The 13,654-nt window shown below is 45.8% G+C and overlaps 1 protein-coding gene across 4 annotated transcripts in view; it reads right to left on the bottom strand.

The window, feature by feature from the left end:
* Positions 1 to 2,806: 2,806 nt before the first annotated feature.
* Positions 2,807 to 13,654, bottom strand: part of LOC146208822 (uncharacterized) — a 79,594-nt gene continuing 68,746 nt past the window's right edge. For 3 of the 4 annotated variants that reach the window (XM_084596189.1, XM_084596188.1, XM_084596183.1), the window contains exons 7-9: positions 10,802 to 10,891; positions 6,299 to 6,395; positions 2,807 to 3,657 (exon numbers count right to left, since the gene is read on the bottom strand). In XM_084596189.1, the coding sequence (XP_084452315.1) occupies positions 3,591 to 3,657; positions 6,299 to 6,395; positions 10,802 to 10,891 (254 nt within the window). In that variant the 3' untranslated portion in view covers positions 2,807 to 3,590. The remainder of the gene's footprint in view (positions 3,658 to 6,298; positions 6,396 to 10,801; positions 10,892 to 13,654) is intronic. The other variant, XM_084596192.1, reaches the window with a different exon arrangement.

The raw sequence follows: 13,654 nt of genomic DNA, 5'->3' as shown, positions 1-13,654 counted from the left end.
ACTTTATTCATTACTTCTGTGAGTCAATTCATGTTTTTGTCCAGCCTCGTTATCTCCATTGAAAAGCGGCTGTCGAGGCCGGGATACAATCCCGCGTCTCTGGGAACAGTAGTCGAACGCCGTAACCACTGCGCCACCCCGGCGGGGTTAGCTACAACTGAGTCAAATAGCTGAGCAGCCAAGAGCATATGCGCAACTTGTTTATTCGGTAAGAGCCAAGACAAGCGCACGCGAAAAATATTTGAGGAAGAAAAGATAGCTTGATTTGAAAGGGCCTGCGTGGGCACACCTTCCTTAATCTCTCCAAAAAAAAAAAAAGAATTTTCCTACCTTCATGCCCGGTGATTACACGAATCATCACGAATATCACGGCCATGAAGAATTTATGTAGAGCTGGGCATTTTTACAATAACGTTGGTGGAAGATAACGCTTTACGTGTGTCCTCTCGTTCTGTCCTCATCATTTGTTATGTTATTACGACGTTTAGAAGTCACAATCAACAAGCCAGTGCTTTCAACTTATTGAAGATTTCATTTGACTTAAAGTCGTTAACATTACAAATTACAAGGGTTCAACGCTACTGAACCAAATATTGAGCGAAAGCAGTGGCTGCGGGTGACCGAGAGTTCTCTTTTTCTTCTTCCTCAGCCCACATATAAAGCCCCATTTTAACCAAGCCGTATGAACGTGCTTCAGTTGCCTATAGGGGTAACGTGAATGCCAGGGTCCTAGCATGCTGATTCTGACAAACGTCCCATGTAAAACAAGAGACCCAAGTTGGCAGCTCCTGCCAGCCCATGTGTCACGTGGGGTGTGACGTCACAGCGTCACGTGGGTAAGGCGTGGCTACCGCCGCGCTGCTCTGAAGGCTCGAAACCTAGAGTATATTGCTTTCGCAATAAAAATCTGCGGCCAGGGAAAATCTGTTCCTCCGTTAGTCTGAAGCCCCACTTCATAGGCGGGAGTCTAGAGAGAGCGGAAAACACAGGAAAGAGAAGACAAAGAGCGGGTGCGAGGTGACGCAGTGTGAAGCAGGTGTACGGCGTCTCAGTGTGTGTTGAAATGTATCGGGACAGTGTAGCGGCGTACTGCATTTCACAGGCTGACTGACGGACTGTATAACGTCACCCGCACCCAGGGCCTGAACCCATCTCTGACAGCGGCTGTTTTTCTGCCCGGAAGGGATGCATACTCCATTCTCATCACCCCTCCCCCCCCCCTTACCATAAACTGCGTAAGCGCCCGTGCTTCTCTTCCCTTTCTTTTTTAGTTGAAAGCACAACAGGATGCCCAATAAAATGATCTTGCATTAGCATCTTTAATGAAAAGTCAATTGCCTAATGATTACTTTCCTGCCATGGATTCTTAAATTTATGCATATATTCACTGAAGCAGGAAGTATATTGAGAACTAATGCCTAAAACCACTGATATATCACGTAAGGTTGAAAGGGACTAAAGTATAGTCTTCACACGCTGCTCGTCTAAGATATAAAAACAGATTTCTTGAAAGATTGCACGCTCGACTTTTCCGGTGTAATTTCCACTCTAGTCGTCGATTTTTCAAGTGTTAGTGTTCCCTGGCCAGTGACCGGCTATCGTAATCAACTTCCATGAAACATTCAGTTGAAGTGTAGCGTTATTGTTTTCTATGTGTTTTCCGTTCATGTCCACTCCACTCCGATTTTCAGCACTCCGATGATCGCCAGCCGCTGTTGATGCCATAATTACAGCCGCATACACCATGACGTTACTTGTGCCAAAATAAAGGGGCGACAGTCATCACACGCTGGTGTAACTGTTAGTGCAATATTATGTGTGCTGCTCAGGTCAAAAAGAGAGGTAGCAGATCCCTGTTTGCCTTTGTCAAAAAGGCAATGCAGAAGCTGCACTGCTCATTGAAATTGAATTGCTTACCCGCAGGGAAACCACACGATTAAGATGTTGTTTTCCGTCTTCAAACGTTCCTCGAAGGTAAAGAGATGGTCGTTATGCGTTCACAGTCTGCCTTGTTATAACCATAAATTTGTACAAGCACATATTTTCAACAGAATGTTGTGTATGAGAGCATTTTTGCCTGTATAACATATGATTGCACCATTAAAAATCAGTATATCATTTCTCGCGTTGGTTCTATTTTTTGTTTTCTAATTATTTTCCGAAAAAAAAAACACAGTTCTTCTATGGCACCCTTGACTATTAGGCGCGAGTACAGGACATACTTTAAAAGGGAGGTTAAGTTGGATTTCGCAAGAGCAGACTGTTCCCATCAGCATAGTCATGATACTAAGGTGCAATGTCCAGCAGTAGACTCAAATTATCCTGGAGTACGCAGCACGTTGGTTTTCTCTGCCAGACTGGAATTACTTTGTAAAAGTTAAGGACATAATTTAAAAGCAACACCTTGCTAATTGGAACGCTACACCATTCCCATCGAGATTCTCATAATGGTATCTTATAGGATTCAACATTTGTCATAAAATAAATGTGATGCCCCAGGAAGCTGTAGTTGACTATGCAGATGATTGTAAGCGTAGTGCCAAAGATATGCTAAGTCACAGAACTGAGTCACCATATGTAGCCTTTTTTTACTATTTACACGCCGCAAGGAAGGCAGATATAACAAGACTGGTCCAACTCTGAGGTTACAACCGCAGTACACTCTTTAGTCTTGTAATGCTATTCTCGGAGGGGTGGAAAAGACTAGTCGAAAACAAATCCACTCACGTTTTGGCCTCTGGTTTCGAAGACGGAAGCGGCAGAGCGTACTCGGTGGCCGCTCAGTGTATGGCACGCAGAAGCAATGTCACGTAAAATTTCGACGCTTTATTTTGGCAGGAAACGGTAAGAATAAACCTGAGTAAACACAACAATGGAATGCGTTGACATCGCACTGCAAGTTTCAGAAATAACATCTTGAATACTGCGTAAACCATAAAAATATCGTACATTTACATATTCTTCCGCTGCACCTGAGGGGTACCTCAACAAATAAGCACATCATGACCGGTATATCCGGTAGGTGTATCAGATTGCTCCCAAGATCAGCAGCTGTTTGCGAGTGGATATAGTAAATCACTTTAAAAATTTTAATCGTTAGGGGAAAATGCAATCTATGGTGCATAACGTTTGTCAAAATATTAGGGGATTTATGAATGCTTTGCTGCCACACGTTTCATTTTTTTCAGCCGCAATATTGATTAAACGAGATCGGCCTGTTGCAACGTGCCCCCGCTGCATTATGGCACACAGATGTGCCTTTATACTACCGGTACTTTAGCCGGTCGTGCTTTGCTGACTAGCAGCTGGCATGCCCAAAACTTGCTCTCGTAGAACATGGTTGGAAAGAGCTTCAGTATGAACTGAAGACAGGAACATACACTCGGGTTTTCTACATAATTGCCACACAGCCACCCAATTTCAGTTTCTTTGTGCTACGTAGCGGAGCGAACACATGGCAGCGCCGATTGCTGATCTCTGCGCCGCTGCACGAGTGTTCTGGATGGCACGATAAGGAGCTGCCCACCACTGCTGGAACCCTGCGGTGGTCATTGAGCGACAACTGGTCTCTGTGGTATGAGGTCAGCTGGTCATTGGTATGATGTATACGGGCGACTCCTGCAGCTTCTTCTTCTGCCTGAAAGAAAAAACACGCGTCTTGACATGAGATCCAGAGGGTGAGGCACCCCGGTGCCATCACGATCTGTCATGAGCTCAGCCATTCCTGCATGCCATCACAGATGGAATCACAACCACCACCGTACATGTAGCTCCGGTGAGACTTAGAGAAGTTTGACGCTGCACTGTGAACCTCACCAGAGCGACATTATTTTATCACTTGTCGATGGAACGCCTTGCATAACTTGAAGATAAAGCATGCGTGCGATGCGAACAATAAACATCCTGCCGTATCGCACTGCGCACCCCAATTTGGGCAGTCTGTTGGATATGCACATTATTCACTTGGTCTGAAAATGCGAAAACTCCTCTTTAAGCAACTTTCGGTTCTATTATTTGGGCCGGAATAGGAACCCCAGACGCACTGCTGTGGCAGGTACGCAGCTATGCCAAACGCTTTCAAGAATTCTTAGCCCGCTAGCACCAAAAACTGAGCCAGCGATTTCATGATTTTTCTTTGTCTAGTCCTTGTTTACTTTTGAGAAAATAAAAACTTACACGTCACGTCGAAGACTGCCATATGCCAGGTGGCATATGGCAGTCCCAGGTGTGACATATGCCAGGTGGCATATTGCAGTCTAACTAGTCTCCTATAAAGCAACATTTGAACAAGTCGGCACGACCCTCTCGGACCATTTTATTTATTTATTTATTTATTTATTTATTTATTTATTTATTTATTTATTTATTTATTTATTTATTTATTTAATTATTTATTTATTTATTTATTTATTTATTATTTATTTATTTATTTATTTATTTATTTATTTATTTATTTATTTATTTATTTATTTATTTGATCATACTGCAGACCCAGTGAGGGGTCCTGGCAGGACTCTTCACTGGGTCTGCAGTATGATAACGTAGGATAGAAACAGATGAATATTTGCTACAACCGATTATTTGACGTGTTAAGCCAATACGAGGACTCTCCCTCAAGGCACTTTGCCCCGCCGGGGTGGCGCTGTGGTTACGGCGCTCGACTACTGTTCCCAAGGATACCAGATCGAATCCCGGTCTCGGCGGCCGCTTTTCAATGCATGCGAAAAGCAAGGCGCCCGTGTGCTGTGCGATGTCAGTGCACGTTAAAGAACCCCACGTGGTCGAAATTTTCGGAGTCCTCCACTTAGGTGTCTCTCATAGCCTGAGTCGCTTTGGGGCGTTAAACCTTACAACATAAACCAATCAAGGCACCTTGCGCACTTCTTTATGCGAGAAATTGTCCTCTCATAGGGTGCTCCGTCCGCCATGATTACAGACCGAGTCAACGCATTCACAGCTCAGCTTGTTCACAGCATCTTCGAGCTTGGACACACCACACATCGAAGTGCGACAGTATGCTATCCCTAAACAAATGGACTCACAGGGCGATTAAATAAACATGTCAAACGTGACATTGTTGACGCCGACCAAGCACACAAAAAAAACTGTCAACAATGTCACGTTTCGTCCGACTCTCGATTTCAATAATAAAGGCATTAGTCGACAATATCTCAATGAACACTCGACTTACCCTTTTGTATAGCGCTCGAGCAAGACATATCGGGCTACAAAAGCCTAAAATAGACTCCTGCAGCTCCAGACTTCTGGGCTATGTGCTAATGTCTGCCTTGGTTGCGACTATCTATGGCACCACTTGCACTCAAGTGTTGCCGCAAGAACCTACCAGCTGCGGCGATGTCTGGCCTTATTTAAAGGGACGTGTGTCTCCCGAGCGCTCTACACAAGAGTGACGTCAACTGTACGTGCATGCCGAACATGTGAGTGAGACCAAATACTATCTTGCTTTACATTCACGACTCAAGAACCAACCCGCTTTTCACCGTTCCGTCTAGTGTATGGCAGAGAAGTGCGGTTGATGCTGGACGTAACGCTTCCGCCCATGTATGTCGACTTAATATCAGACACGGGATCCTTCTTCGAACAAGCCTAGGAAGCTTGCCAGCTTGCTTGCCTGCACATCAGAATCGACGCAACAAGGCAGACGCGACAACCTGAGCCACGGGGAAGTGACGTGTGACGCACGAGACCGAGTGTGAGTGTGAACGCCTCTCCGTCAAAAAGGGTTACCGGAAAAACTGCTACACCGCCATTTCGGACCATATGAATTGCTCCACCGTGTAGGCAACGTGAATCATATATGAAGAATTGACGCATGAAACTGTGGCCGTCGGCCATTGTCAACCGTAAACTGGCATTGTGCGCGTGATGAAACTTAAGCCATGACTTGTCACGTGTTAGCAACGACGCTGCACTTTAAACTGCTTTTGCATTGGTACTTTTATTTGTTTTATATTGTTTTTTACTCTAAGTTATTCTTTATGCAATCTTCAGAAGTACTCCCTTTTACTTGTCTGCTTATCTTTCTTTATATTGGCTTCTCTCGTTTTAATATACTGCCGAATCGGGATGATCTTCTTTCGCGGAGGACTTAGGTCACGTACCCTGCTCGAATTCCCTGCGCGCGACGCCGCGGCAAGGACGAAGTGGTCGCGGGAGGAGTGCTCTAGCTGGCTCTGGGCTGAGCGATTACACCTCAGTCGTTCTATAGTCCGCTTAATTTCTACTAAAGGCGCTTATAATGCTATTATCAAAGCGGAAAGAAAAATGGAGTGCTTACCTTGCGCGTCGAACGAGAAGAATTACGAGGTAGACTAGAAGGCAGAAGGCAACGATGGAAAGCAGGGCCAGGACGGCGGCCTGGCCTCCGGATACCACTGCGCATACAAGGAGACATGAACTAGTTCGCATGCTGCTCTCCTTCACCACCTCAACCAGCGGATTAGTTGCTTCCAAGCGAACTACGTAAAAAGCCGATAAAAACATGGAACTAAATTTTCACGCCTTCGCTTTTGACTTCACTATTTAATTTCCAAAATATACGCAAAGTGCTTACAAACTTTACGTGATGGATGTAGAGCCCGTTCATCATGTAAACTGGACAACGAGTTAAAATCGTGTTCAGCGCCTAAGCCTAAAGACCAGTGCAAGATAACACAAAGCAGAGGATCCCAAAATTTCAGAATGCATTAAACCCGAAGGCGGCACACAGACTTGCTATAATTCCAAATGCATTTGAGTACACATTCAGAATAAAGACCACTGGATTGTGCCACAGAAGTCTTTAACTAGTGGAAAAAAGTCGCGTGATCCCATTAAGACCAGTCACCGACCAGTCGGGCTCGTTCAGCTCACGTGACATTGCGAAAACGTCAAGCTCGTGACCGATCAGAACATTTCGTAGCCGACTTGGCAATGCTCTACAGGGATCCGACGACATTCTTAGTGCCACAATCTCAGCTGAACAGCGATACAAAGCGCCTCTAAAGAAAACAAATTCATATTCAATGAAAGGAGAATAGTAATTAAGTGGGATTGAATCACTGCTCTGATTGTCGGAAGCCGTGCGCGGTACCCGCACATCACTGCGAAGCGTTTTTCAGTGCGATGTTTGGAGGCGGTGTACATGACGAGTACGAGATCTCTAAAACAAGCTGACAATATGCATTTCCATTTGTTTTTCAGCCCCGCTTTTTCCAAAATTACCCTCCCCACCCTTGTGGTGCTGAGCTTTTCTAGCTGCGAGGGGAAGGAGCATGCAAGCCACCATTGGGTGTAAGGCACGAGAGTGTATTCGAGTCCCCTCATTGCCAAGAAGCATGCACCCGGAATACAATACAAAGAGAAGACAGAAAAGAGCTGGGGCTCTGTAATGCATATATTCAAGGAAGCTGAGGGAGCAGGTCGCATTTGTAGAAGCGGCAGGCGCAAAAAGGGGAGAAGGCACCTTAGCGGTAGTGGTTCATGGGGGAGGGGGCTCCATCTCGGCACTATTGATTAAGAGTGATGATATTGATGTGATAGAGGAGGTTGCAATAGCTCTTGCTTGCGTCGGCACAAAGACCACGTATGTGTTGAGCGACAGTAAAACTGCAGTTCAAAATTTTGGTAGTGGAAGGATATCTCCCATGGCACTCAAAATTCTAAGACAAAAAGAATTGGATAGGACAATTAATCTGATTTGGGCCCCCGTGCACGAATCTGTTAGTGGCAGCGAGGCTGCTCACAACCTGGCTCGAGATCTCCACTACCGAGCAGGTCGGAAGGAGCAACCTGAGGAAGACTACAACAGAGAAGGGTGTCTGCTGGCGTATTATGATGTGACGCAGTATTATAGAAGGCAGCTTTTGAAACTACGCCCTCCAGACAAGGCTCTAGATGGGAAACAGATGACGGCATGGAGGCGTCTGCAAGCAGATGTTTATCCAAATGTGGTGTTAAAAATATATATATTCCCAGATTTTGAAGATGAGGGGTGCAGGATTTGCGGGCAGAGGGGCACCCTGAACTATATAATATGGGAGTGTTTGCATTCCCTAGGCAGGGCAAACAAAATTGATAGTAGAGAAGCCTGGGAGGCTTTGCTGGAAAGCCCAACCCCGGAACATCAGCTACTAGCGGTTCGACTGGCTGAAGAGGCCGCCAAGATCCAGAGGATTTTGGCCAGCATCTGAAGCGGATTCTCGCCTGCCCCAAGACGCCTCTCCTCTAGAGGGAGGACCTGGAATAGAAAAGAGCCTTTTCTGCCGGACAATAAAGTTGACTCACTCACTCACTCACTCCATTTGTTTTTAAATTCCCTCCTTCCAAACTCGCGGCGAACCACGGTGGCAAGATTTAGCCGTACCTCACTTTGCATGAAGTAATTCAGGTGACGTCAGCAGGGAAGAAATATCATTGAATCGGCATGTAAACTCGTGACGCCATGTATTTACAAAAATCAAATCAACATACTTTGCTAGTTTTTTTTTTTTTTTAAGCATTCACAGTATAAGCGAGGAGTGCGGTGTTTACACAGAGCACTTCAATGCGGTTGCAGTTGCGGAATCGGCTTTAACCTGTGCTTATCAACATATGCCTTACCATCGTTGCGCACCACACGCACACACACACACACATGGTTGCACGTGTGTGTGGGGGCGTGCGTGCGTGCGTGTGTGTGTGTGTGTGTGTGTGTGTGTGTGTGTGTGTGTGTGTGTGTGTGTGTGTGTGTGTGTGCGTGTGTGTGTGTGTGTGTGTGTGCGTGTGCGTGCGTGCGTGCGTGCGTGCGTGCGTGCGTGCGTGCGGCATTTCGGACATGTTGCCTTAAAAAAAGCTACAACGGTGCGTCGCTGCTCATCCGATCTTCTTGTATACATTAGCTCCTCCGCAAATGCGGCGCTGTAATTAATATCTTTATTTCATTATGAGCCAAGAGCATTGACAATAAGACAGTTATCTGTGTAGGCCGTTTACTACAGCGCTGTTCAATCCCAAAGCGTCGCTGCCGTGGTACGATGCGAAATAATATAGGCCTAGCGACAACCAGGGAGTAGTCCCGGCTTGAGCGCCCGTGCGCGCCGCGCTCACCGTTGCAGTGAGCTCGTTTTGCGAACTTGTCTGATTTCATGCTGCTACTTGGACCTGACGATTTTTGGCGTTGCGTTCAAAAGCACACCGCGCGAACTAAGCTCCAAAGACGGGACGGGTTGCAGCTACAGTACGCGTGTGTTTGTCGTCGCATCATTGGGCGATACTCGAAAGTTGTATAAAGGCGCTGTAGACTACGACTGCACCCTATACAATGACTATTTCATTTGTTGGTACCGAAACGTGCTTTAGTGTGTTAAGGGAAGTTGCTAAAGCGGGCCAGCTCGTGCACGTCTCCCACTCGGGGGCAGATTTCCGACTCGCGCAAATGTGCTGGCTTCGCTTTCGCTATCGACGTACTCGACAGCGTCTTCCGTAGCGCCGTTTTTTGGAACTGCTGGTTGCTCGAACGCGTACGGTAGGTGTACCAGCTATTTTACAATGTTCGAATAATCAATAACATTTTAAATCGAGATCTCAAGTCACTTGAAGCAACGCACACCAGAAACATGGCCGGCGCCGGCCGGGCATAACGAGAATGACGTCATGACGTTACGGACAGCTGCGGCATTTTCTTGGAGGGCGGACCCGCTAGTGGTCTTTTTCTTGCAAAAACTGATGTTTACGTTCATTGCTGCCATTTTCAGGCATGACAGTCTTATTAAGCGGACAAAAAGCTATAAAATGACGCACAGAACAAATTTTTGCGAGAAATTTGCTTTGGTTTGGCTTGCGGGGTTTAACGTCCCGAAGCGACTAAGGTTATAAGAGACGCCGTAGTTGGAGGACTCCGGAAATTTTGACCACCTGGGGTTCTTTAGCGTGCCCTGACATTGCACAGCACACGAGCGCCTTGCTTTTCGCCTCCATTGAAAAGCGGCCGCCGAGGCCGGGATTCGATCCCGCATCCTTGGAAACAGTAGTCGAGCGCCGTATAACCACTGCACCACCCCGGCGGGGCTTTTTTCGAAGAGTGTTTCAGCTTCCCTTTAAGTGCCAGTGTTACAATCCCAAAGTAAGAATAATCACATTGTCTCAATTGCCAATTGCCAATTGCGTTTAAGAGAGGAAGACGGGATAAGCGCTTAAAATTAAGGGCACGTCTAATAATTATTACGCGATGGCTATGCGCCGGCGTTAGGTTTCATCCTCAATATTAATTGCTCCGGTCATACCTATATTCTGTTATAGGCATATTTCACCATGCATTTCGTTGCTCATATTCAAAGTTGTTTCTTCAGTGTGCTCTTCGTTTGCTCGTTCGCTGTTAGTTTCATTTTTGCTGAGTTACCTTAATAATCTTAATTCTCGTTTAGTCATTCACATAGTCACTATTATTCGTGATATTTTCTACCAAATGATTTTAGAAGGTGCTCCTGTAGAATTCACCTTCAGACCTCTGATATGCAAGAGGCGCGACGGATTTCCCACTACACACTGCGACTTGTCAACCCAGGTGGCAAGCCAGAACGAGACATACGCCGACACCAGCTTTTTCTCCCTATGGGGCCTCCAGTGCTAACGCATTACTAAGTGAAACAACGCAAACTCCGTCTAGCTGAATTATGCTTTGACGACGCACGCATGGTGGACGCACATAGGCAGAGCGGTAAAGAACTCAATGTGTCTCCAAGATAAATTCTTGCGGAAATGACTCCTTGAGTGAGTCGCTGTCGGTCCCTCCCTGACCTGACCCCTCTCACCCTTCACTCACCGACTTTGTGTCTGCAGCTGCGGTCGATGCATTCCATGCCTGACGGTTCGCACTCCCAGTCCATGCTGCATTCGCGGCCTTCAGGAACCACTGGAAATTAGACATGCAGTAAAGTTAAAGAAGCTAGCCGATCTAGATGTACCACTTTTTATTTTTTATTCGAGGAATTTGCCATCAGGCATAGTGAAAAGGGAGCGGGGAGTAGGAGGAAACTAGAAGAGAGAGTGCAAACAGGTCTCCCTTAAATAATCACACAGGTTGCCGATAAACTGATTGCTCAGCGTCCACTTCCTGTAATCACATTCACGGTCCATGCACCGCGGGCCTATACTTTCCGTGGGTAGCACTGTCTCACGGATGCCGTAGCTGGGCAGGTCCACAATAGATGGTTTGCATCGCACAGTTCCCGTAAAGCACCACAATGAGGGCACTTTTCGGACACTTGTAAGCGTTGGTCACGCCATCGATGACGCACAGAAGGGGTCAGAGCCGCTCCTCCCGAGTGAGACTACGGGGGAGAGGGTACAAACACGGAGGAATTAGAGCGCGTGTTCGCTGGCGCAAAGATTATTTCTCAGAAACATGGGACATGAGCGGATCTGGGGGAAGAGGGGAAGGTGGCGGGATGTCTGATGTGTCAAGGTGGATCATTTTATCCACATGAATATTATGTATATCGTGAGCATGGCCGCGAATCTAGTGCATACGCACAGGACAGAGATATTTTTTGCAGAGCTGGTGAATGGATTGCGTAATTTTGAATGTGCGTCGAACAGCCTTAAGCTGCTTAAGGGTGGATAGGGAGTAAGTGTAAATGTGAACAGTAACAAATGGGGGTTCGAGTGGGAGGGACGTAATTGCGTTGTGTTTCGCCTGAAGCTCCAATGCATGTATCCGCGCCATACGTTACGCGAGAGTTAAGATGAGGATGGGAAGGACTGTACACAGTGGTAACTCCCTGCCGAGCTGTCAGTGATGCATCGGTGTATAGTATGCATCCTGGAAGCAAATGCGCGGCTGATATCGGCGGCGGAGCAGTGGAGCGATTGTTTGTGAGTTGACAGTACGACCAAGAAGGAAGAGTGTGTAAGCGATGGAGATGAAGCGACACTTTCCGTGCTTTGCTTGTCTCACGCTGGTCGATGAGTTCAGATAATGTATTAAGTTGAGCACACTCTTGCAGAAAGGGTATGGGTGTAAGACGAGGTAGATAGGTTATGGCACGGGTAGCCTCACGATTGATAGCTTCAAGGGAGTCGCATTGAAGACGGGTGAGGAGCTGAAATTGTTACTGGTACACTATCCGCGGCTGAAGGATGGAGCGCACGAGCCGACGAGCAGTATCAGATCGCGCTCCACCTGAGCACATAGCTATGCAACGAATCAGACCAAATGGAGCGTGAGCCGATCTACGGGTAGCGTTTAGCCATGATGTTCCCGTCTCAGATGTATGAAGAAGAAGACCTAGAACACGAACACGTTCTACTTGACGAATTTGAGAATTATCCACCGTAAAAGTGAAAGGGGCTGCTTTCCATAACCCAGATTTGTTTCCGATGCGAATAAAACATGATTTATTACACGATATGGACAGACCCAAAGCGGGGAGTTGAGATGTTAAAACATCCAGCGCGTGCTGGAGCGCTGACTGTTGTACGGACGCATCTGGATGACAGGACCACAAAGTCACGTCGTCGACATACTCAAGAAAGCGTACAAAAGGCATGTTTTACAGGGCTCGGAAAAGAGGAATAAAAGCCACGTTAAATAATGTGGGGGCGAGGACGGAGCCCTGGGGCACCCCCTGGTTGGAGGTAAAGTGACCAAAAGGCTTCCCATCGACACGAATACTAAAGGTTCTGTTTGTTAAAAAGGAGTGAATTGAGAGAAGAATGTAACACTTAAAAAACTTAGAGCGACAACTGGCCTTAAACAGAAATAACAGACTTGACACTGCGTTCTGCGCATCATGCAGAGAGCTATGTAAACAGCACTTGAGGAAAGAGAGTAAATTGAAGCGGAAATACGACGACAGCTCACAGTGGTACGTCAGTTAAACGGCAACATAAAAAGATGACTACTAGACGTGCAAAGACCTGTGCAAAATATTTCATCCCGCTAAAATAAAAACGCTCCAAAATGCGATAGTCAAGAATTAAGCAATATGATGAACAAATAAAATTGCGTCTGAGCAATCGTCCTCACTATGAACAAAGGCATAATGTCCTTTATTGCCAGTAACCTGTCTCACAATAACCAACGGTACTAATTCAGGTCAGACAGTGTCCTGTAAAAGAACTGTCATAGTCTTTCCCTTCGACCACTTTTATAATGTGCCATATGATCCCGTTTACCACACCTCATAACAATTTTACGCATCTTTTACATATTTTTTGGTGAGACAACTCATCGTCAGTTACAGTGCAGTACTCTGACTGCCTGTTGTGTACAGAGAAAGCAAGTTCCTCTCTGTGACTCCGCAGTGCCCTTTTTATGCTGAGCCGAGAGCCTGCGGACAGTGTACCGACGAAAAAAAAGAAACATATTCGACGCTCTGCAGTCATATATCTTGGTGCTAGGAAGTCTCAGATATAAACACCAAGCTTTTGCCTTACCTACGTTCTCAAAATGCATCTTCAATGACTTGCAGTAAGAAATTAAATATATATATATATATATATATATATATATATATATATATATATATATATATATATATATATATATATATATATATATATATATATATATATATTTATATATATATATATATATATATATATATATATAGATAGATATAGATATATAGATATATATAATCTCACTGTCTGCAGTAGGTGCAGTCTGGCTGAA

The sequence above is a fragment of the Amblyomma maculatum genome, chromosome 1 (genome assembly GCF_055883805.1).
Source record: "Amblyomma maculatum isolate TAMU_Amacu chromosome 1, ASM5588380v1, whole genome shotgun sequence".
Lineage (NCBI taxonomy): Eukaryota > Metazoa > Arthropoda > Arachnida > Ixodida > Ixodidae > Amblyomma > Amblyomma maculatum.
Note: the sequence above shows the minus strand (reverse complement) of the source record. Positions and strands in the feature narration are given on the sequence as shown.